Here is a 23,317-nt window from a genome sequence, read left to right as displayed (position 1 = left end):
TCTCATGGAGGAGACAGAAAAGTAGAGATAAGATGAGGTCTGCAGAGGTGCTAACAGAGCACAGTGGAGTACTAGGGAGATGGGTAGGGAAGAGTATGCTAGACTTCCAGATGAGTTCTTAAAGAAAAAGTCAGGATTATCTTGATAAGAACTGAAGCTACAAAGAGTGTGACAGTAAAAGGAAGCAACTGAAGACATGAGGCTACACGAGTAAGCACATTTCAAATCATAAGGAGTCATACAAATATATGGAAGAGTTGGTCAAAGATAAGTATCTGTTTAGAAAGGAAACCTGGGAGATTTGTCATAAGCCATTATTTCCATAGCAAAAACAATCATAGATTTTTGCCAGAGAGGAGAATTGGTGGTTTTGTACATGTTAACATAAGAACTCCAAAGTTGTGCCCTTGGCACTACCATTCAGAACCTTAGGGAGATAGGGAAAAACCCTAAATATTATATTAAGGAATTTGCATTTATTCTTAAAATTTGTGAGGGTTGAAATCACCAGATATCCATAATCATCTTGATGTGGAACAGTTTAAAGGAAGGTAGGCACTTCAGTAGGAAGACCAGTTAGATGTCTTAAATCTGCTGTTATAAACCAAATCAGAAATAAAGGTGGAAGAGGTGAGCTTGGAGCAAATGGATGGACCCAAGAGATGTTGGGGGAATAGACTCCACTGGACTCAATGACCGAAGGCATGAAGAGAGAGGTTAGACAGGCAAGGAGATGCAATGCCTCTCAGTTCTTTGACTTGGGCCATTGCATTGACAGGTGCATTCCCCAAAACAGTAAGTACAAAGGAAAGAGAAACTGAGTGGGGAAGAATGATGGCTTCAGCTGTGAAATACTGTTTCTTGGTAATTGCCAAGTTTTTGTTTCCTGGTCTTGCTTGCTATTCAGTGGATAAATGCCAAGTTGGAGAAGCATGAAGGTTTTCTTCTTTCCAAAATCCCTCATTATTTACATAGGTGATAGAGAAAGTTACAGTTATAAGATTTCCAGTCATTGGACTTACCCAGCCAAGATCCCCAATACAACTGACCTTTATCCCCACCCTCTTTTTTGAGGGAAAATTTCCTTCAAATTTATCAGAACTTACTTGTTTGGTAAATTAAGCATCCACAATAAAATTTCAAGTAAACAGTAAGAAAGTAAAAGTTCTTGATACAATATACTGGGCTTTACTCTATCCATTGGTTTAGTTATATTATCTCATTTAATCTTCACAACTCTGAGGTAGTTACTAGGATTCTTTCCATTTTACAGATAGGATAAACCTAAAGTTTAATTTATATAAACAAGACTCAAACTCAATTCACACCCCAAAAGTATGTCCTATATCACTTTCTTATATTTCCCACAGTTTTGCTTCAAATCTTCAAAACATCTAAAAAGGATAGTATTTTACCATCTTGGTTTATTCCTAAGAGTGTTTGGAAGCACTCAAGTTTTCTGTATTATAACTCAGCTCACATCAGAAGTCATGTAAATTCTGTATGTCTAGCAGTATCCATCACTGGTCTGCCAGGAATTTCTTTCACAACTGAATCCAGCTTTTTTCTTAATTTTCTAAGAATCACATTTCTAATCCTTCCTACTTGAAGGAAATGGTTGGGCCAAACTCATGCAATAATAGTATCTCAGTTATTAAGCCCCTATTAAATAAAATAGCCTATACTAGAAACTTTAAATGCATCATCTTATTAAACCCTCCCAAGTCAGTTGTCATCAGCTAATTTTATAGAAAAGGAAACTGAGGTTTAATGTGGCAAAAGAACCTGACAAAGGGCACACAGCTAGAGCATGGTTGAGCCTGCCATTCAACCAAACCCATCAAACCCAATGCCACCATTGTAGGCCCCTCTGAATGATTTAACTCTGCTGCTTAGTTTTCTCAGAGCGATTACCTACATGCTTGAAACTCATTTGACCATATTTGATTCTTTTCTAATCCCCATATATTCCTCTATTCTGCTCATAAAATTTATTCCCATGCTTGTGAGTTTTTATTCCTCTCCTATGTAGGATTTTTTAAAGTATCTTCTGAAATACTGGCTTAGTGATCATGAATTACTTTATGGAATATTTATCTTGGAAGGTTTTTACTTCTCCACTAATTTTCAGGGTAACTTCTCAGAATATCGTAATCCTCGTGGCAGTTATTTACTCTCAGGACTTGAAATATATCATCCCATGTTTTCCTGGTGTTTAGGGTTTCTGCTGAGAAGTCTGATGTCATTCTGATGGTTTCACCTTTATAAGTAAACTTGTTAGCATTTTATCTTGCACCTTTCGATATTCTTTGGTATTTTACCTATAATGTGATGTTTAGGGTTCTAAACGTCTCTGGTAGTTGGACTTCCATATTTTCCCCAGATTTCAGGAATTGTCTGCCATAATTTCATTGAATAGGTCACATAAATAAAATCAGGGACAAGAATCACATGATCATCTCAATAGATGCAAAAAAAGCCTATGACAAAATCCAACAACCCTTCAAGATAAAAGCTCTGAAAAAACCAGGAATAAGAGGAACATACCTCAACCTAATAAAGGCTATCCATGACAAACCTACAGCCAACTTGTACCAAATGGAGAAAAACTGAAAGTATTTCTTCTGAAATCAGGAAAGAGACAAGGATATCTTCTCTCTCCACTTTTATTCAATATAGTTCTTGAGCAATAAATAAGGCAACAGAAAGAAATCAAAGGCATTACAGAGAGGAAAAGAAGAAGTGAAATTATCCCTATTTGCCATTGATATGATCCTTTGCTTAACAGACCCTAAAGGCTCCACCAGAAAACTCTTGGATTTGATAAACACTCTTAGCAAATATAGTTCAAATATATTCTCTTATACAGTGACAGTAGGTAAAAATAATTAAAAATTAAAGATTAAGGAAGGATTAAGATAATGACTTTCATCCCTGCCTGCTGGGTTCAATAGAATCTTGCTTAATAAGAATTGCTCAACCTACCCACAAAAGCATTATTATAAAAAGTAAGAAATGTCAGGAGAATTCTCCCTTTGTCTTATATTCCTTGACTCTTAGATCTCTTATTCTCTACCTGGAAGCTCATAATAGAAACATCTTGTGATATGTACTTTCCAGTCAGGGCTGCTAAGTAGAAAATTTATACAGATTATTAAATAGATTAATAGATTATCTGTGACTCAAATCCTAGAATACTAAATCTAACCATAAGGAATGCTCATAGGTCTTTCTCAATGCCTACCGCACCCAGCAACTATGTCCCATTCCTGACTACATGTCACCTGTCTTATTGTAAGCTGTGGGATTTCTAATGAAAATAGGAAGAATTATAGGTAACTCTAGGAAATGCACATAAAATCAAACTCATTTTTTTATCTTTCCAATAGTCTTATGTAAGAACTTGTTCTGTTGGGGAAAATTTGACCCATGAGCTATTGTATGGAAGAAAGGAGAAAGGTGTTGAAAACAGTTACTTGGTTGATGTACGGGGATTTTCAAAGCAGAAGTCTAATCCAATCACTCACCACTTAGAATGATTCAAATGCCTTCTGTATCTAGTCCTTCTAATGGAGTATAGCAAACCGTCCAGACTTCTCCCCTTTCGAAATCCCAATCTCATCCCAAGCTATTACTTGTCAGTTGGATCTTTATATTTCATTATTCATATAATGAGGGTCTAATTCATAATGGTAAGATGTGAAGAATTTAAAGCCATAACACTGGGGACAAAGGAAACATTTATAATTACAATATTTACACTAAATATTTACAAATTTAAGAAGACATAATTTTATTCGTGATGATCAGAATGCTCTGAAAAAACTCAATCTAATCAGTTATTAAAAGAAAAAGCCCTAGCCAAACTTCTACTATGATAATCCAATTTGATAACCATATGTCAAACTTCTAGAAAGTGAGATGAAATCCAAATCTTTGTCAAGCTATGCAAATTTTGGGCACATGTCATTTTAGTCACTTCAGAAGTTCTTAGACTAAGTACAAACTTAATTTTGTATCTATTGCAGAATAAATTATATGAAGCCCTGATAGTGCATTTTACACAATGTCTGAACTTTAAGATTGCAGCAAATAAAACTTTCCAGTTTCCCCCAAGTACACAATTTTAAGGACCATCAGCTGATGTGTATCCTTCTTGTTATTGGTTTGTGAGACACTAATGTGATATCTTCATAAATTTATTAAATACCTCAGCATAGAGTTCAAACTGCTATCTATACTGGGAATACTGTGCTTTATAATCCCAAATAATTCCTTGTTTGCTAAAACTGTCTAGTAATATGCTCAAAAATAGTATCAAATGTATATATATAGATATATATACACCATAGCATATATATTTTATATTAGCACTGAATTCAAATTTCATAAATAGTGATATTTATACTTTAAAAACTAAAAACCCAAAATTTTCATTTTAATATGTTTTTCCATTCCTCTTGCTCATCAACATCAATTAATCTTCATTTCATGTAGTCTCTTCCCTTGTTTCAACTTAAATTACTCTATTTTAATATTTACCATTTTATTGACTGCTACAGGTGTTTATAAAGGCTATATAATTATTTGAATGAACTCTGTCTCTGAAAACAGTAAAGAGTTCAACTAAATTTCATAGAGATCACAGTTGTAGAAAATTAATATTCCAGTAAGTAATTATAAGAATTAGAACACGAGAAATTAAATGCAAGCAACAGGAATAAATCAATCTTACATCAACCAAAATAATAGATATAAGACTATTTTTATTATGGAGAATTTATAAAATGGGTATTAAAAATGTAATTCTATTTAAATCTAATTAAAGTAAATCAAAAAAGATTAAAAGATACATTATATTTGATATTTTTCAGTGTATGAATGTTTTTAACCCATTACTCTCTTTATAACTGTGAACTGAGTACTACATAGCATCAAATGATATGCCGTTTTCCCATTCAAAATTGTCCATCTAATTTTAAAGATATGAGCAAAGAATATTAAGATGCCCACTTTTGAGATAAATGAAAGTCTATAGTTTCAAGGGTAAAAATGCCATTAGCAATAGGTAAGTTTCTTATGCCCATTTGTATGTTAAAGAAAGAGAGAGGGAGAGAAAAAATGGAAAGAGGAGCTTTTGCAAATTAAAATTAGAGTAGTAGATTTACTTTTATTCTGTAGATCTGGAAGAAAAGGTTAAGCAAATTACAAATCTCCCACAAAGTAAAGCAGCAAAAAAAGAAAGTGAAAATGCACATTAGAAAATTGCAGCATCAGGACAGCACTTGAGCTTATACATAACATGACCCAGAAAAAAAGAGCACGGCATTGAAAAAGAGAAAGAACAGAGAAAATAGAAGGGAAATAATTAAAATTCAGAAAATGAAAGGGAAATAATTAAAATTCAGAAAATTGTGATAATAATTCGATATATTTGAGAAGTGAGAAACGTTGGTTCCTTGATTGGAAAGAGAAAAAAAGTCATAAAGTCTTTGAAGAAAGGCACCAAGATAAAACAACATGATGCTTACAGCACTAGGGACCAAGAGAAGTTCGGGAGGTCAAAATCAGGCTATGCAGAAAGGATTTGTCCCAGGCACTATTGTAACCACTTTATTTCTGCCTCGGTAGGCTGTCGTGTCCTAAATACTCTTCTACCCTGCACTGATGTGGGTAAATCACTCAGCACACGATTCTGTTCACAGAAACTACTATGATTGCCATTGTACAGTTGAAGAACTTGAAGGCGCAACTAGTTAAAGAATTGTTAGATGTCACATGTCACCCACTGAGTAAGTTATGGAACTTACCAAGTTATGGAACTGGACCAAGCAGTCTTTGAGAATTCACCTATGAACCATTACACCATATAGAGATCCTTGATTTGGGACGTAAGCTAAGTTAAACTCTTAATGAATTAAACCACTAAGGGGGGATAAATTTGTGAAAGTACAAAAGAAAAACAAAAGAGTTTAATATTTTTATGATGAGGAAAGACTTGTCATCAACACATGGACCCCAGAAAATACAAAGACGGAGTGGATTACAAAAAACAGAACCACTCACCAGGTACCTGTAGTTCTCGCCTACAATCTTAGCTACTTGGGAGGCTGAGATCAGAAGGACTGTGGTTTGAGGCCAGCCCAGGTAAATAATTTATGAGACACCATCTCCAAAATAATCAAAGCATAATGGACAAGAAGTGTGGCTCTAGTGGTAGAGCACCTGCTTTGCAAGAGCGAAGCCCTAAATTCAAACTCCAGTCATGCCAAAAAAAAAAGGAAATAGTTTATGTAGTAAAAGAAAATTAATTAACAATGAGTGGCAGCTCTTCATACTTTAAACTGGGGAAATGTCTTTAAAATGTAATCCAAATCTACCAAGGTTTAAGAAATAAAGTATTGCCATTCCCTCTAGGTGGCTAGGTGGCTATGTAAATTGGTGCAATGCACTTTGACACTTCATATCAAAAACAGTGGCAAAAAACAACTATCAAGTTTTAATCCTTATTTAATAATTTGAGGGATCAAAACCTGCCTGTCACTCTTAATCATTGTATGCCATCTTAAAAAGTATTTTATAATTTCACAAACAGGTTCAAATATTTCTGAAAGGAAAGTCAAAAAATAATAATCTTTGTGACCAAATTCGCCAAATTGCATACCTCAACTACAAAAAAAGAAAAGAGTACCTAGCAAAAGAAAGGCTGCTATGGTTTGATATGGTTTAGTGTGTCTGCAACAGTTCCAGTATGGTGATGTTAAGAGGCAATGGGACTTTCAGTAGGCAGAACCTAGTTAGAGGTCATAGGTTATCAGGACATGCCCTTGGAAGGGATTAACATAGTTCTCTTTCTCTCACTTTCTGTCTTACCATGTGATCATTTGTGCATACAATGCTGCCATATTGACATCTTCTATGATGTGACACAGGAAAGGGGTCCACTTGCCAGAGCCAGTGTTATATTTTTTGTACTTTCAGCCTCCAAGCATATGAGCTAAATAAACTTCTTTTCCTTATAAAGTATACAACCTCAGGTATTTTGCCATCACAATGGAAAATGGGCTAATATACCTATATTATCATAATAAGGTTACCTGATTAATTTTACTTTTATAAATTGTATGGGCTTTGAATTGTGTCCCCTTAAAATGCCAAAGTTGAAACCTCAACCCTCAATGTGAATGTAGTTAGAGATCTCTAAAGAGTTAATCAAGGTAAAATGAGATTATGCTGGTGAAAAATCTTCCAATACAACTAGTGTTCTCAGAAGAGGAGACTAGGGAAAAAAAAGTGTGCACACAGAAGAAAGGTCACATGAGGACACAGTAAGAATATAGCCAGCTATAGCCCAAGAAGATAGCCTCACTCCATGAGAAAGGCCTCAGATGAAACTAATTCTGATATACCTTGACTTTGGGCTTCCAACCTTCAACTTATAAAGTTCTTACAATATATCATAGTTAAATTCAAGCCCTCCATCATTCTCCTTTATTCTCCCTCCTCTCATTCCTAGAATAATTTCAACGTGTCATTTTTCCATTTACATAAATGTGTACATTATATTTGTACCTTATTCACCCTCTTGCACCCTTTCCTTATATCCTACCTCCCACAAACCCCCCTCCCCCTGAGACAGGACCTGTTCTGCCCTCCTGTTCTCTGTTCTTGAAAAATAAATGACATTTTTGTTTGTTTAAGATAGCTGTACACTATTCACAATAGCCAAGTTATGGAAACAGCCAAGATGCCCCACCACTGACAATTAGATTAAGAAAATGTGGTATTTATACAACGGAATTTTACTTAGCCATGAAGAAGAATGAAATCTTGTCATTTGCAAGTAAATGGATGGAACTGAAGAACATCATCTTTTTTTTATTTGTGAGCTCTCAATTTTATTCCATTGATTTATAGTCTATATTTCTGCCAAAATGACAGTCTTGATTACTGTAGCTTTGTATTGTTTTTAAATTAGCTATTATTTTAATTACAGGTATTCTTTGGGGTTTTTTTGTTTTTTTAATTTTTATTTTATTCATATGTGCATACATTGTTTGGATCATTTCTCCCCCCTTCCCCTGCCCCCCTCCCTTTCCCCCCACAACCTCCCTTAAACCCCCTTACCCCTTGCTACCAGGCAGAAACTATTCTGCCCTTATCTCTAATTTTGTTGTAGAGCAAGTATAAGCAAGAATAGAAAGGACCAAGGATTTTTGCTAGTTGAGATAAGGATAGCTATACAGGGAGTTGACTCGCATTGATTTCCTGTGCATGTGCGTTACCTTCTAAATTAATTCTTCTTGATCTAACCTTTTCTCTAGTTCCTGGTCCCCTTCTTCTATTGGTCTCAGTTGCTTTAAAGTATCTGCTTTAGTTTCTCTGTGTTGAGGGCAACAAATGCTATCTAGTTTTTTGGGTGTCTTATCCTCATATCTCCCTTCTGTGCTCTTGCTTTATCACGTGATCAGAGTCCAGTCCCCTTGTTGTGTTTGCCCTTGACCTAATGTCCGCATATGAGGGAGAACATACAATTTTTGGTCTTTTGGGCCAGGCTAAAGTCACTCAGAATGGTGAAGAGCATCATCTTAAATGAAGTTAGTCAGGCTCAGAAGGCCAAAAATCATATGTTCTCCCTCATATGTAGACTTTAGACCTAAAACAAATGCAGTAATATTATTGGACATGGGTCACATGCTAAAGGGAGAACACATGCATGAGAAATAGGAAAAGGTAGGAAACCCAAAACTTGAAAGTGTTTGATGTGTCCACTGTAGAGAAGCTAATATAGTAATTTTAAGACAGCAGAGGTCACTATGGGAAGGTGACTGGGAGTAGTGAAGAGGTCTGGTAGAGATGAATCAGTTTGGGTTGTAATACACATGTGCATGGAAGCAATGCTAGGAATCTCTCTGTATAGCTATCCTTATCTCAAACTAGCAAAAATGCTGTGTCTTTCTTATTATTGCTTATGTCTTCTCTTCAACAAAATTGGAGAAGAGGACAGAACAGGTTCTGCTTGGAAGTGAGGGGGTGGGAGGGAGAAGGAAGTGATGGGAGAGAAGGCGGCGGGGTTCAGGGTGAGGGGGGAGAAATGGCCCAAACTATGTATGCACATATGAATAAATTTAAAAAATAGGTAGACCAAGTGTTTTATGGTGACATTTCCATTATAACCAGAATTGGTTCATTTCCTCTCTGTTTTCCTTTCTACCTTAGTCCCCTTCTTATGGAGATTTCAACAGGTTTAATAATTCTATATTCATTCTTGTATTGAAAGTACATCAACCATATCCACCTTCTTAACTTCCTTTTTTTTGCCTTTCCCCTCTCATATGTGACCTCCCTTAGTGTGACCTGTTTTTCATAATATTTCTGTATTTGTATTAGGTCTATATTCCTCACATGAGAGAAAACATGTGGGCTTTGGTTTTCTGAACTTGGCTAACTTCACTTAAGATGATGTTCTCCAGTTCCATCCATTGACCTGCAAACAGCAAAATTTCATTCTTCTTTATGGCTAAATAAAAGTCCATTGTATCTAAATACTACATTTTCTTAATCCACTCATTAGTCATGGGGCATCTTGGCTTTTTCCATAGCTTAGCTATTGTGAAAATGTTGCAATAAAAGGAGGAAGAACTTATTTTGACTTATGGATCCAGTCCATGAACAGCTGGCTCCATTGCTCTTGTGCCTGTGGCCAGGCAGAACCGACACAGCAGAAGAGCGTGATGAAGGAAAGCTGCCTCTCATGTCAGCCAGGAAGTGAGGCTGGGGAGAAAGGGACAAAATATATCTTAAAAGACATGCTCCCAGTTACCTGCCTCCTGCAACTAGTCCTCATCCCCATACCCAACGGCGCATTTGAGCCCTGATGATTCAATCACATCTCCCAGTACCCCCAGCTGAGGGCCAAGCCTTCAGCATGTTAGCCTTTGAGAGACACTTCATTTCTAGGCCATACCAGTCAGGGTTGCCCAGAGAGACAGAACCAATAGAACACATGTAAATATATGACACTGGTTACAGGAATTGGATCATGTGATTTTGGAGGCCAAGAAATCCCATAATCTGCCTTCTGCAAGCTGGCATGCTGCAGGCCCAGGGAAGCCAATGGTGTAATTCATTCCAGGTGTGATTGCCTGACAACCAGGAACTCCTTGTCCAAGGTCAGGAGATGGATATCACAGCTCGGAGTGAGACTTTGCCTTCTCCCTGCTTTTTGTTCTGTGTAAATGGATGAATCAGATAATGGTTCCCATACTGATAAGGACAGATCTTGTTTACTCAGTCTACTGATTCTAGAGCAAGTATCTTACAAACACACTCTCATAACACAGTCATAAATAATATTTTACCAGCTATCTAGGCATTCCTTAGCCCAGTCAAGTTGACATATAAAGTGCAATCTTACCTTCCAGAGTTGATATGATGATTTTTAATGGACAGTATTTCTAAGGTACTTGACACAGGATTGACATGAAGTTTATGCTCAATGAACAGTGGTTATCATAATGCTTTTGCAAATCACTGTCTTTACAGATTAAACCATTGATCATTATTCCCAGTTGGGGAATACTAACCCTCCCCAGTTGAGGAGTACTGACATCCAGGAATCTCCAAAGGAATTTCAGAAGCCCTATAGGACAGCACAAGATCACACCAAAACAAGTTCTTGTTTGGATTTCAACCATAAAAAATTAAATAACACTCTAATACAATTTTTAGAAAAGATGCTGGCAATGCATTCTGGCACTGCTAAGCATAATTAGTATGTAGGATACTAAGATACTGTAGATGGCTCAGGGTTATCTCTATTTCTAGTTTGGTTTTAACTTCTACCTAGCTGTAAGATTAGACTACAATAAAACTCTGCATAAAAACTTCTTGCCTCAGGTCATCTCAGGAAGAGTACTAAGAAACCAGTGTTCTTTATCCCAACTACTTCCTCATTACCTCCCCTGCTGTCCAGGCCTAAACCTATAGTCAACCTGCTCATTTTTTCTGCTAGTGGCTATTTATCAAAGGAAGACAGTATTTCCTCTGACTATCTGGGCCCAGTATTTCCTCTGACTATGCTTTTACTCCGGGTTGTTGCCTTCCTCACCAGGGAACTTTATTAACTTACTTATTTGTTTTGTGCTTTGTGCTCTCATTTTGTTTTATTATTCATCTCCCCCCACCTCCAGATTCTAACAAATTTTATTTGCACATAAATTATTGTTAAGTATCTTTATTGGGGTCATTTCCTCTTATCAACCAATGACCACAAGTTTTTATTCTGTAGAACCATATGACTTCCTACAAAAACAATTTCCTTTAGATTACATATCAAGAATAAAATTGGCTGCAAGAGTGGAACAGCAGAGGCCTTCAGGATGGAAGGCCCCGAGATAACTCACTGCCAACAATGGGCTTCTTAATACCTGTGGAAGCAAAGGAAGTTGGTCATGTCGTCTTTGTCTTTTCTTCTGTCATGATGCAAATCTTTGATCTTGCATTCCAATTTGGTGACTATTTTCTACTATATTTGTGTTCCTTCTAGTTCATTACTTGTTTGGATCTTTTCTAACACAACATAGATGATTCCTTTTAAGGGTGATGCAGCTTCCCTCGCTTGTTGTGCCATGCACTTGAGCTCCAGGTGAGGGATTCGATATAATTTTATTATAATAAAGCTAGTGTTTCAAATGTCTCTATATCAAATACATTTCCTTACCAATAGATCAGGACTACGTTTCTGGGTGTGTATAGGTATATAGCATGGGGAGATGTAGGGGGTAGTATGAATGTCATTTCAAAGTGTAGTTGAAGCCATCAGGTAAATAGATGATTTTCCCCCCAGGTGATCAACGTTACCAGAACATATGGAACATTTTAATAGAATATACTGTTTTATATATTAAAGTAAACATGAATACACAATGGAGTAGATGTCAAAATTCAAGAGTACTTTAATAATAAACTAATAGCTGTTAAATTTATTGTAGCGTCCCTCACATTCCCAGGGGATATAGTCACCTTATCTGTCTTTACAGAGGAAAAGTTAGGAAGCATTTAGCTAGAGTCCTTGTCTAATAAGATGAACAGGTTTGTTCCATCAAATTTTTAATTTAATCCACAAAGTTGATTTTGTTTTGTTTTGCTTTGATCAACAGTGCCTAAGGGCATAATTCAAATGAATGCTGAGAAAATGCTTAATTATTTCTGTCTTTTGTTCCCACTCTTATTGTTGCCAAAATCAAATAGCATTTATAAAGCCTTCATGTATTCAGTTCTGATTGAGGTGTGTTATTTTTGTGATAAGCACTAAGTAGGACAATTTGTGAACTGTATAAAGTAAAGGAATGGAGAGCAACTAAGAAAAATCACAAATTAATTTCCAACTAGACTAAAAACGATTCACAGAAAAGGTGAAGAAAGCACAGCTGACCTTGGAGGAGAATAATATTCAAAATATGTCATAGCAAGAGACATCATATCAAGGTGGTAGAAAACTACGGCCATTGGACAGAAAGAATGACGGGAATATAATCCATTCAGTGCACGTTTCCTGTGTATGTGCCATCCCAGTGTCTCCTAACATGTTATTCTATTTAATTATCAAAAGACCTCAGGAGAGATTCTGCCCACGCAGGACATGAGGTTTGAAATGGTACCACAGAACTCAAGTCTGTTTCAGAAGTCCACGGTGGTGGTGACATTTGCACATTGCAGAGGGAAAACTGTGACTGCTGAAGTAATGTGTGTGGTTCTAGAACATCTGACGTTTATTGCTTGCTGCTGCTGTTGGATCACCATCTTCTTGGCAGTTTGCTATCTCTGTAAGAGATCCACAGTGGTCTCTCAGCAGTGGTCTTTCCAGGGGAGTCTTGAACTGTTTGAATAAAGGATTGGCAAGTGTTAGTTGTATGATTTGCTTATTATGCTCAATATTCTAGGATGAAAGCAACTGTGTTCAAAGGCAAAGTCTCTTCTGAATTCTCAACTAGGGCCTTCACTTTCGGTATTGTGAATTAAAGGTGTACTCCCTTTCAGATATTTCTAAAACTCTAAAAACAGAATAAAGCCAAGGCCAGGAAACATGGCCTCAGTGTTAGACTTTCCAACTAACTTGCACTGATGAATATCAGCATTCCCACTTACAGTAACTATGAGTTTCATTAGTCAATGGAAAGACATGGAGACAAAAATTACGAAAAAATTTAAGTGCTTTTTCCCCATATCAGATCAGTGTGTCAGAACTTTTTATAGATACATCTTGCCAAAATGCTACCTCCTTAGGAGGTCTTCTGACCTCTCTGGTTTATGATCTCGCTTGGGGACTACCAGGGCATCATACCCTTTACAAGGAGGACAGCACCTGGAATATATTAACTCTCTGAGTTAATAGTCAAGAGTGCTATGTAAGCTCAGAGCTTGTATTGTCATCTAGAACTTGCTGATAAGGAAACTGAGAAACACAAATGGAGTGGATCCCTCAGAATTAGCTGCAAGCTAGTGATAGCAGAGTCAGCACATATACCTCATACTCTAGCTTCAGAGATCTGGCCCCTAACCTCCACCCACCCACCCCCTGACCCTCCTTACTCTCTTCACATCTCCCTTAACCCTTATCAACCTCTCTCTACTATCTCCCTAACCCCTCCCTTAACAAACCTCTAAGGCTCTCAACTTCTCCCTCCTCTGCCTATTTCTCTGCTTCATTTTCTCTTTCTTATGACACCAGGATCCTGCAAGGAAGAGATCATGCACTCAGTTGGGATTTTTAAGAGAATGTAATGAAGGGACTATTTTGAGAGTTGAAGGCAAAGCTTAGGGAAGCAATGGGAACTGTGACAGATGCCTAACAGAGGGAACCATGACCACCCTCAGACCTGGAAAGACAAGAAGAAGAAAAGAGTTTACAGGATCCTGAAGAAGAAAAGGAGGAACTGCAGGAGCTACAAGAAGCAGAAAGTTCTGGAAGCTCAAAAACACATGGCTGGCAGAGCCACCTCCAAAAGTAGGCAGGAGGGGATGTCCCCACGTTCTCTTCTCCAGGATCTGTGTGTGATAAAGTGCTGTGCTTTGCACTCCTCAGTCAACTAGGGAGTCAGGAAAACAGAGAAGTGAAAACGACTTCTGTCTACAAAGCAAGCATTCTCTTTTGCATTTCTTTTTAACATAAAGCAGCTCTAGCAGTTTTAATTAGCCATTTATTACCCAAAATAATCCTCCCTGGATCCCAATCTTTCCACACTGCTAGGATATTTTTTAAGTCACCAGCCACATATGACAATGAAACTGTCATTAAGCCTATTACATTGCAAAGGACAAGGCCACTGAGAAGGTCTGACAATGAGAAGTTCCATGTTTTTGTGTTAACAATTTGTCTTCTCTGCATTCCTCACCCTGGAGACCAAATAAAACAGAAATCAAATTAAATGCATCTGTCCTTTGAGTATAATATAAACTCTGGAAAGGGTGGCATATACTGGATCTATTTTTCTTTTCTTCCTACTCAGCCCATCCATTAGGTACAAGTCATTCCCAAGCATGAAGAATAATTACTGGTTAAAAAAGGATGTGATGGCTATAGGGAAGTCTGTCTGAAGCTTAGCATGTACACATTTTTCTGCACAGTTGTCAGCATTCTGCAACTAAAACAACCAATAGCATAGATAGAATTTCCTTTAAATATATTTTGTATAAGATTCAACTTTGGGGCCATTTTAGAATGATCAAGGTTTATGGTTTTGGTAAACTTTACCATGATGTGGTTTCAGTTACAGAGTCCCACAAACACTAGGGAAACCAAAGCCCATAACTCTATTTTTGTAAAAAGCTTTTTCTTGGCAATTGATAGTTGGTGATTAGGATAAAGTATGACTTGCCTGTTCACAAAGGTTTTAGAAGAAAGTATACAATTTGCTTTTGTGTGCTGAAAGTGAGCAGAAGAAAAAAGGCAGCTAACAGGCTTGTCATCAAAAATAGCTTTTTAGGGGGACAGCTTTTCTGCTTTTATTTCAAAAGATGAAGAACAAAAGTTTGTGATTCCTAGAAAATTTACCTAGTTCTCTGATATCCAGAATTCTGGGAAAGATACATTTGGGGAAATAATTGATCTCTGAATACAATATTTTTAACTCATGAAAAATCAAGGCCCCAAAGTTTTCCATTTTTTTTACCAACTTCCTTAGAACATTGTAGATTTGAAGTCTTCTGCTGTGGTTATTTGCTGTTTTCTTAAATATATCCTTTTGCTCTTCTGAATCTGCTTCTTACTGAAGCTCTTTTCCTCCTTTCTAGGTCATGGGTTTGGCTCATCAAAGATGTCTCGTGCACAGACATTTCCCAGCTATGCTCCTGAACAGAGTGAAGACGTTCAGCCACCTTTATCACGGTCCAGCAGCTATGGATTCAGCTACAGCTCCAGCCTCATTCAATGACACACAGAGGCCACTGCTGACCAGAGAGACAGTCTGTCCTAGACCCGCCTGTGGGGTCACTGCACCCTCTGCCTCCTGGAAGACCAATTGCAGTACAAATTGACATGGATCAGGTCTAGTCCCGATCCCATTGGAAGGTTAAAAACTGGAGTTCTGCTTCCTTGATTCAGCGGCTAAGTCCTTTATTTATTGAATTTCTATGGGGGGATGTACGTTTTGCAAAAATAGAATCCAAATCGTATGAGCAGTCATTAAAAATAAACAAAATTTTTTGGGTCTGACAGGAGTAGAAGCACTGGCACTGGGAGAAGTTCCGTACACTGAGTGTGTCTGGGTGGTGGGCACCTACCCTTGTCCCCTCGTCTGAACACAGCATCTGTCCTTGGCCATAAAGCTGACCCATCTACAAGCTCTGTGGCTATTTCAGTTTTAACAGGGACAAATCTAGTAAGCTCTAAAAATGGCATTTTAACTCTCCATATAAATAAGTCCAGTGATAATTTTAAGGGAACATGAAATTAGAACACTATTAAGCAGGGCCCTATAGCTCTACTGTGTGTGTGTGTGTGCGTGTGTGTGCGTGTGCGTGTGTGTGTGTTAGACACATATAACCATGGATATTACTATATCCATCTATATATATATATATATATAACAAGTATATATCAAATGTGCTGAGGGTGACAGGATATGCTCGCTTAAGTTGTTGAAAACTGTAATTCGTTGCATTAAAATTAAGATTGTTATGTTGAATAGCTATTTTTAAAATAGTGCAGTTAAAAAAAAAAGGCTTCTTACTAGCAAAAGTATTTATGTAGTCCAGTCTGCTCCTGTGACAAGCGTGAGCAAACATGCTTAAAGGGGAACACTCTGGTAAGAGAAGCAGCCTAGCTCTCCCACAAGTCTGCTGTCACGTTGTCTGTCTGGTTAGTGCTGTCTTGTCGTTGATACTGTCTCTCCTCTCAGTCACCCACCTGAGCTATGTGAGGAAGATTCTGTGTGATCCCTGATACCTTCCATTTAACCTTGGGGGAGAAAAAAGACTCTAAATGAGAAACTCTTTAAGATAGAAACAAAATACACTTCAAAAGAACTCAGCTGTTTTGTAGTCAAGAGAAGAACAAACAGGCACAGCATAGTAGATATCAAGATTTAAAATTTCCTAATGTCTTTCTTAGGAGTCATTGAAATTTATAATTTCTTGTGTAACCTGAACTTGCTGGGATGTAGTTTTTTCTTATACTGGACTCCGTTTTTCTGAGATTATAGGAGGAAACGGATCAATTATAAAATTTTTCAGCCCTGACACTAAGGACAAACTTACTAGGCTTAAAGGAAACCAGAGATTTCCATGTGAATAAAGGAAGTTTGGCTAACACAGGTCAACAAAGATATGTTTATCCTTAATTTAGGAAGTAAAATGAAAAATGACTGCCTGAATTATCCAACACCACGTGCTTACTATGGTTACTTCACAACTACTCCAGATGGGCTTACAGAACAGTGAGTTTTGGTCAGGCAAAATGATAACTTTTTATTTCATTAGAATAGCTAAATTCTTGTAACTATCAAAGCTAGTCCATTGAAGGGTACCATTTTTGCTCATCTCTGATACCACAGTTTTCATCCTTAGCCATAGCTTGAGAGCAGACTGATAATTCATTTCAGTGAATTACTACTGAATTAAAATGGTCCCATATCCGTCCTGATAAATGTACACTTACAACAACTACCTAGACTTTCAGAGTCCCTCAGCTAGGTATGAAAACCCCATCAAGATGCTAATCATAAGAGTTAATGTGGCCATGAAAAATAATTATCCTAAGCCTTCAGGGATAAAAAGAAAATTACCCAAGCTCTCTGCACTGTGAGTTTTGCTGACACAGCTGACGAGAAGATGACTGGTTCCTTTGGAGGATATAACCTTCCCTGAAATCCCAGCTTTCAGGGTTAACACTTCTGAGTTTCTTTAGTACATGGCATTTGCTTCAGAAAATGCCATTAGTCCAATACACCAGAGCAACTCTTAGCTGAGACCATTTGAGCACAGTTCCTAGTGTGGCCAATTCAAAGCAAGCTTCTCGATGGCTCACTCAGTCGAGCTGTTGCTTAGACACCACAAGTTTCTACAAGGGACTTATGGGGAAAGGCCCTCAGGGGTCCTGGTTCACATCTCAGCTTTCTTAATGTGCCAGAAGCACAGATAGCGAGTCCAGGGTGATTCTGCTAATTACCTGAGTCTGCTCTTGTGTCTCTTTGGTGAAAGACAAGTATCTACATGAAGTTGTTTTGGGGACACCTTTTGATTCTGATCATTACTGATGAGCATAACTGAGAAGGCACCAACGGTCAGGCATAAACCTGGGCCAATTTATTTAGAAAATAACGTCACAAAAGCAACCTGTGAGAATATCACTCACCCTTGAGTGAGAAATTTACTTTCTAAGTCTTTAACCCAATCTCATCACAGTAATAATAATAATACTGTAAAATAGCTCATGGTACATTTTTGGAGCTTTATTCTTGTATCTCCAAGTATACTTACAATTGCAACTAAGTCAAAACTGCTAGATAAAGAAGTAGGGGATTTTACAATAACCTAGTACACTTGGCATAAGTCAGAGTTTGTTGTAATGACAAGCAGATAAATCTTCTAAGAAACCAAAGATGGAAAATTACTTGTACCAGTCTCCTGGAACTTCATAAAATCAATTCCATTGGAGTTACCAGAATGGCCATGGACATGTGTTCAACTCACCTGAGTTTAAAGGTTTATGACTGAATATGCTTGTACACTTAGCAAATCCTCTATCTCTTCAGATATTGTATTATATCTTTAATATACATGCAACTTTTTTCATTGTGAAGGAGGGATTGCTATGAACCAAAGACATCATTTAGCTCCTTCTGAAAGATACTCAGTTGAGGCTCCACCCAGATTTGTACAGATAACAAAGATAGTCACCATTTTCCATTAGGTTGGAAGAGACCAATGATGAAGGAACCTAGCACACATAATAATTTCTTTGACAACAGAGAATGACTGGAGGCATCCACATTTCACAAAATAATTTTATGTGGGTTTTTTTGTCCCAAATTTTTCTTCTGTTAATATTAATTAATATATACATGACTAACACATTAATATTCAGGAAAGTACAAAATGGCTTTGACCCAACAGTTCACTCTTCAGGGGAGCAGAGGAAATTAAGATAAACCTTTCACTAACTTCTTGAACAAACAGTGAACACTCAGAGCTAATTTATTTAGGCTGGTTGCAAATATTTCTGAATCAAATGGTGTGGCCAGTGCCACAATTCAAATTTAATGAAATAAGAAATATATATTTACTTATATATTAAGGAAGATGCTGATTGATAGAGCATGTGAAAAAAAGTGGAAAAAAATGCTTATTGAAACTAAACCTCACTTCTTTCACAAATTGTAGCTAGACCACTAGTCCTAGTTTCTTGTACAATTCTTCTCTGTCTTCATTGGGCAATTATGTTTGAAAATCATTCATCACCTATGAAATGGTCAGCTGTTTATACCTTCGATCCAGCATAGAAACAGTGGACTAATAAAATAACTTTACACTATTAGCAGTAGTTTTACAGATCCAATTTATTGCATGTGGTACCTTTATAGCACATATTAAAAATACATCTTAAAGACTGATGTTTCCCCTCATTCTTTGGCCAATATCTCAGAAAACTTTGTAAAAAAAAAAAAAGCATGAGTAATTTGCTCCCTTAACTATTGGAACCATTTACAAAAATCAACCATTAGTGCTACAGTGAAAACAAGCTAAAAAATTATATTCTTATACAAAAAATTACAGTCCAGTTTTGACTATTATAGTACAGCATGATATATGGACAATATACATTCAGTGGAACTGAGTATTATGCCTTTAATACTTCATGTTTTACAAATAAATGCAATACAAAAACTGTTCCAAGTAAAAAGTATACATTTTTCTCCAAATCTACTAACATATCTATCAATACCTTACAATTTCAGATTATTTCATCAATCATTAATTATGCAATTTCTGGGCTACTTCCTTCTCCAAAAAAGATAATAATTTGCCCCTTGGTGTGTATTAATAATTATAGGACTAGGTGGTATGTTATACAAATCAATGTCTAGCTTGCAAAATTTATGGAGTATATATTTGTAGATTATGTGGTACAATTTCTTGTGGAAGGAGTAGAGATGGGGAATGGTGACCACTAGAGGGATACTTTGGATAACTAATCCATCAAAATGATACTTTCCTAACTTTCCACCCCAGTTCTGTGTCATGGACTTGTTCTTCTTCACGAGTGTCACCTTGGGCTGTGTGCAAGTTAAAGATGACATCATTTGTGTCATGTCTTGACATGACAACAAAAAACAGCACATTACCAACAAATATGCTTCTTTCAATTTGGTGAAACTATTTCACCACAAGAGAATGTGTGACTAAGTCCCTATAATAAAATGTGTCTAACCTCATTTGAGTTTAATCATGAAGCTGTATTGTCAGTGGCTGGTTAGAGGCTAAAGATGTGAGAAGATACTAACATTCTCCTATGTGCATGCTCTATACATAGTTGAAAGATTACCCACCTCTTTGTGGAACTACCACAAATCTTTCTTACTCAAGAATGTGAACCTGGTGTCACTCCCACAATTATTTCAACAGAGGAGATAATTGTTTGTAGATATTTGTGGACATGTCATGAGATGCTGGTACATTTTCTAGACAGGTTTGCGATGCTAGGCAGTTCTGGAAGCAATCTTAAAGGTCATGTAGAGTGAAGGTCTCACTTTATATTTCCCTTTGAAGAAAACAGAAACCCACAGATGTAATCTGTTCAAAGGCAAAGAAATAGCTAGGAATGGTTTCCTCTAGCTTCAAGTCCAGGATTGGCTCCATGACTCCAGCTCACTCTCAGGAGGTTGTAATAGGATTGAAAAATGCCACATGACCTCATTATAGTTAAACCATCATATATTTAAGTTTTTCCCCATATTTTTTGAGATGTTCTTATTCTTTCTGGACTCATTACCAACAATGTCCATAGAGTGGCTTTCTGAAACAATTCATTAGCTCTTTCCTTGGTCATGAATGATTGGTATAATCTTTATCATTTTTAAACTGAAAACCAGCTCTTTGTTCAAACTTATTTATCCTAAAGTAATGATCAAAAAATTTTAAATAAACTAAATAGGCATGTGTTTTTGAGTCCTACTAACTCCTCATATTGTCACCACAATTATTACTTTTAGATCTTTATCCATCCACATGACCTACACAATGTCGTTATTTATGACCTGGTCGTGGCTATTTTACATAATAACAGAGGGCACATTGTGCTCATGCAAACTTCAGAGATCTCCCATTCTTAACAGAAATTTGAGAAATGAATTTTTTACATTAAAATACCTTACATACTAAGTTTTTCCTTATAAATTTTAGTAGGCAATTGTTTAAATTAACTGTTTAGATGAATAAGAAATAAGTTAGAATCGTTAAATAATATAATTACCACATTTTACTTGTGATTTTCGACACTTTCTTCCTATTTTAAGATTTTTACATCTTGTAAATATTTGAAGGTGAGGAAAAATACATTTGCAATAGAAATACTCTTTCTAATACTTCTAATAACTCCATTTACTAATAAGTTTTTATTTTTATCTATTTTTGATGCTTACATTCTTAGTCTGATTTCCATATGTCAATTGTTAGAAGAATAAATGGGTTTAAATTTTTAATCATTATGTTGGGCTAGTTTTATTAGTTAATACACTACCTTTTTCAATCTGTCTCCCACTTTTAGAATAGTTTTAGACTGAGTGCATAAAATCAACCCTTTCTGCAGATACAGAATTGTATACCACAAGGAGTAAGGTACTCAGCCTCACTCTATAGTGGTACTAAGGATAGAATTTAATTTATCTTGATTCACTCAAGAGACTGGCCCACAATCTTAAGAGGATTGCTTATTGTCAAGAATTTAAAATTTAAAAATGCAAACTCAGGCAAAGAAGACTAAGGTATAATTTAATTTTTTTAAGTCACTGCAGGATTCCCTCTCAAAGAAGACATCTTGAAAGGGCTTTTATGGTGGTTCCAGGGATTGACTATTTGACAGAGAGACTAAAAGGCAGGCAAAATGCAGAACAAAATATTAGTAACATCTTGATGTTAAATATCAAACAAAATTAACACAATATAGGTCAATATGAATTACCAATTTGATTAATCAAATTCAGATTCACAAATCTATTGCATAATTCAAGAAACAATGCTCAGTCTTGGCCAATTCATACCAGTGGATAGAATGAGGAGAATGGAGCTCCAAATTTAGGGGAAGAGGTATCATAACGTAGTTGACTCTTTCAGTTGTAAGACACTCTATTATTTTAATTATAGCAGGCAGTACATGAATGGCATCAATAAATCCGTATGTTCCCTGACATAGAGATCTGTATCATCCTTACTACAGGTGACAGGAAACCATCTAGGGTTAGCAATGGCTCCCTTGACCCCTCTCCATACTCCAACATTCACATGCACGCACACACACACTTTTGACTGTTAACCCACTCTAAACATTCCACTGAAGTTAACTTTTTTCTTTTCACATCCACATCTTGAGATCTTTATCCAATTGCATTTCTAAAATATGCTAAATTATATGTCATATGTTTTCTTCCTGTAAATCTTTATTTAATTAATTTATATATACTTTGTGAAGTCTTCTGCTGTACACTATAAAGGAATGTCATTTGTAGTTGACTAAATATAATGTTTATGATCATTTTGATGAATAACTTTGGACAGTAAGCTCCAGTGAAGAAGTAAAACACCCATTATACATTTGCTTCAGTTGGAAAATATGTGGTCTGGCATGCTTTATTTTTAGTGAAAATCTATTCCAAATAGATAATAGTCTAGGGACGTATGTACTCAAGTATTAGCTGAACCACGTTTTGGAATAAAATGCAAAGAAAATACTGTCCCTGGAAAACTAAATGTGAACTTCTGACAGGACAAAAAATACTCTCATAATGAGGCAATAATAAAATTAGGAAATTCAAATATTTATAAATCTGTCTGTGTGATTTTTCCCCTGCTAAAAATACATGAAATATATAGTTGAAAAATTACTTTCTGTTGGATTTATACTTTTTTATACATCTTCCAATCCTTAATAGACAAATCTAAACTGTTGTTATCAATGTCTCATAATGCCAAGAAATTTACAAATGATATTGCTACAAGGACAATTTATAGTTGTGCAATATTAAATTTTGTTTCACCAATTTAAAAAGGTAAAGCAATTCAAAAATACTACCTTATACCACAACTTTGCATGATTGAGATCTTGAACAACTAAATTTGTGGTTTTAACCATGGGTTATTTAATATTGCTAGCTCTGTAATATTAAATTATTTCCTTACATTTTCATTTTCATGTGATGAAATGTAACTATGTAATTAAATGGAATTCTGACAATCATATTCTGCTAACCTTTAAAATGTTAACTTACTCCGTCACTTATTAGCTTGCTATTTTCAAAATAAAGTAAAAGCCCTTTATTAAATGTAAGGTTACTGAGATTTATTATCCATTTTCAGTGTTTTCCTAACCTTATCTTACGATAGATATTAATTTCTAAGTAGGACTACTCTGGCTTGGTAGAATCATAGAGTATTCATACCGAAAATGAATTAGAGATCAGTACAGTTATTTTTTAGTTAAAAGATATTCAGGGAGAGCATGATTGTCTTGCATAATGTGAGTCAACTAGATAATGGGTTTTCTTCCAACATTCTTCTCAGTCTTTAATAACCCTCAAAGAAAATTATTGACTTGGTAGACAAG

At 36.2% G+C, this 23,317-nt stretch overlaps 1 protein-coding gene across 1 annotated transcript in view; it reads left to right on the top strand.

Annotated features, from left to right (window-relative positions):
* The window catches only part of Dok6 (docking protein 6), a 485,956-nt gene extending 462,920 nt beyond the window's left edge, over positions 1–23,036 (top strand). Inside the window, exon 8 of the mRNA XM_074069662.1 lies at positions 15,295–23,036. Coding sequence (XP_073925763.1) covers positions 15,295–15,434 — 140 coding nt within the window. The 3' untranslated portion in view covers positions 15,435–23,036. The remainder of the gene's footprint in view (positions 1–15,294) is intronic.
* Positions 23,037–23,317: the final 281 nt, after the last annotated feature.

The sequence above is a fragment of the Castor canadensis genome, chromosome 4 (genome assembly GCF_047511655.1).
Source record: "Castor canadensis chromosome 4, mCasCan1.hap1v2, whole genome shotgun sequence".
In the NCBI taxonomy this organism is placed as follows: domain Eukaryota; kingdom Metazoa; phylum Chordata; class Mammalia; order Rodentia; family Castoridae; genus Castor; species Castor canadensis.
This window is presented reverse-complemented; position numbering and strand designations above follow the sequence as displayed.